Here is a 2,699-nt window from a genome sequence, read left to right on the forward strand (position 1 = left end):
GCGTGTCCAGCAGCCCGGAGCCTGGGATGCCCGTCATCCAGAGCACTTACGGCATCAAAGGTGAGGAGCCTCATATCAAGGAAGAGATGCAGACCGACGACGTCAATGGAGAAATCTACGATGAGTATGATGAGGAAGAGGATGACCCCGATGCGGACTATGGCAGTGACAGTGAAAATCACATTGCGGGGCAAGCCAACTGATCAGGGTCCAAGTATCTCGTGACCTACAGGACTTCAAGGAGAAAAGAAAAAAAATAAATAAAGCCCCATCTGGTTTATCCTTGCCAGTGGCCAAGCACATTAACTTTCTCATACACTGACTGTTACTTTAACTGTTAGTCTTAACTAGTTGGGACATCAGCTGACTAATAGACATCAGCCTGCATCAGAAGAAAAAAGGCTCAGAAGAAAGGAAACAAAGACAACGACGACATCAACAACAGAATGATATAAGCTATGGGTAAAATAATGCCAGTAATTCAGCTGCTATACCCAAGCACTGAAGTCTTACCCGTCGACCTTTTATTATTATTATTTTTTTTTCAAATAAACTTTATGGCTGTTTGTTCTACAATGTTCTAGAAATTCTCACTCAGGTACACAGTGCCAACAAGTGGCTTGTGAATGTGTTTTGTTGTTTTGTGCTACAGTTTAAAGAGAAAAAATTTTTTTTTTGGTAATGCACCTGACAGGAAAGAAAAAAAGATAAAATTCCTTTTACCCCCTCTGTCTCCTCCTCCTCCTCCCTGGCAAATCTGGGTCAGAGGTGCGTGTCTGTGTGTGTGTGTGTGTGTGTGTGTGTGTGTGTGCGTGAGTGCCTGTGCGCGTGGCTGGCAAGGAAGGAAGTGGGGAGTCTGTTTCTGTTAACCCCAACAAGCAATTATTTCCTTTCAAGAGAGGACTTCTCTTCATCAGTTGCACACCATACTGAGTCTTTGAGCAAGTGCCAAATTTGTACTAAAGCGCTGAACTAGTCCAGTTTGCTTTTTTTTTTTGTTGGTCTCTTCTTGTTTTGTTTTTTCTTCTGCTTTTCTTTTGCTTCCTGCTCTGTCTAAAGTTAGGACAGTGTTGTATCTTAGACAATCCCTTGAAGAACCTGATATACCAGCAGCTGGTGAGATTAGACATATATTTTTGGTTTTGGTTTTGATTTTACTTTTTAAAGGAAACTGTAGGTGCCATTCTCAGGTGAAAAAAAGAGAGAGAGAGAGACATAAGAAATTTAGAGAAAAAATATTTTATGGTCTTGGATTTTCATGTGTGCGTGTTTATGGTACTAATAAGAATAATATTGGATTATTGTGAGCAAAAAACATGTTCCAGAATGAAGTCCTGCACCCTCCAAATGACTTGGTCTGTAAGGAGCCTTTGCTTTTAATTTACACTTCAAGTGGCTGCACATACAACATAAAAAAAACTTGTCTAAAATGTGCTTTCCTCTTCACAGGACACGGCAACTACATTAGGTTACCATGATGTCCTGTTTTGATGAACTTGTACCTTCAGGGTGGCTGAGTAGCAATCTCTGATTCAATAGGCTTTTTTTTTTTAAACTGTCTTTTTTTTTTTCTCCTTTGTACTTGCAGAAATCCATTTTTTTATCAGTGCGATGTGTGTGTAGGAAGGAGGTCTAATAGCTGCAAAGAGATTTCCGTATTCAAAGTGGGCATGCAAGAACCCAAACCTTTGCGGTGCTGAGTTTCCCTGGCTGCTGCTTCTCACAAGTGAAAAATTGTCCTCCTGGGCTAAAATATTTCCAGCGTTATTTTAGAGCCCTTGGATGTGTTGCTTGGGCAGTTTTGCCTTCCTTGGGCAACAGCAGCCAGGTGAGAAAGGTGGATTTACACAAGCGTAACCCTGAGCTGATTTTAGGCTCTTGTATTACCAATAAGGAAACTGAATGTTACACTTTATTGCAGAAGAAACCCCAATGTAACTACAAGTAAATCGAGTCTCTTTTCAGGTCCTCAATCTGATCTTCATGTTGAAGGAGAGGACCCAGGTTCATTTAGCAAGACAGAAGCGTTAGATCCAAACCAACCAACCAACAAGACTGCACCTAATTTCAAGCAGCAGCTGTTCAGGAGCTCCTCTCTGGCCTGGGAAGGAAAATTTTAGGATCTGAGGCAAAAACCTTCCTCGGAGTCAGTTTCTTAACTGAGGATGCCACGTTTGTATTCATGTTGCTCCCTGGTAAATTGAAACTCCTTGCTATCATTACGACTTTTAACTTGTAAAACTAGCCCTGTGCATTTTTAGTGCCAGTGAGATCCCAGCCCGGGCATTTGTGGGCTTCAGGAATTGGCAGCATTGATTTTGCAAATGGTCCTTTAAATTTAGCCATTGGTGCCATCAGCTATTTGAGGGCAGGTGCAGGATGAAAGGGGCAGGTAGGAGGAGAGGCTGGGAAGGAGGGTGTAGGGGGGCATATCTCATTGCCTCTTGAAATCCCACTTGAAGTGTAACTTGACCTCTGCAGACCTTGTGCAAAGCAAACAAGCAAAATGCCACTGAAGACTTAGGACAATACTCCGATGAGCAGTTTGGACGTGTGATAGTTTTACCCTGCAACATCTGTTTCGTTTTTCTCCTTTTCTCCCTTTTTTTGATTTCCAGCTTGCCCTCAAAAAAAATCTTTTCTATTTTCTCTCTCTCAGAAGATTTGCTTGGAGTAGCTGATCATATCCTCCATGTCAG

The 2,699-nt window shown here is 41.9% G+C and overlaps 1 protein-coding gene across 1 annotated transcript in view; it reads left to right on the forward strand.

The window, feature by feature from the left end:
- SOX5 (SRY (sex determining region Y)-box 5) overlaps nt 1-203 on the forward strand; it is a gene marked incomplete at its 5' end in the record, with an annotated part of 82,324 nt that extends 82,121 nt beyond the window's left edge. Inside the window, 1 exon segment of the mRNA XM_009867895.1 lies at nt 1-203. This exon segment is cut by the window's left edge and continues 34 nt beyond it. Coding sequence (XP_009866197.1) covers nt 1-203 — 203 coding nt within the window.
- Nucleotides 204-2,699: the final 2,496 nt, after the last annotated feature.

The sequence above is a fragment of the Apaloderma vittatum genome, unplaced genomic scaffold (genome assembly GCF_000703405.1).
Source record: "Apaloderma vittatum isolate BGI_N311 unplaced genomic scaffold, ASM70340v1 scaffold10854, whole genome shotgun sequence".
NCBI lineage: Eukaryota > Metazoa > Chordata > Aves > Trogoniformes > Trogonidae > Apaloderma > Apaloderma vittatum.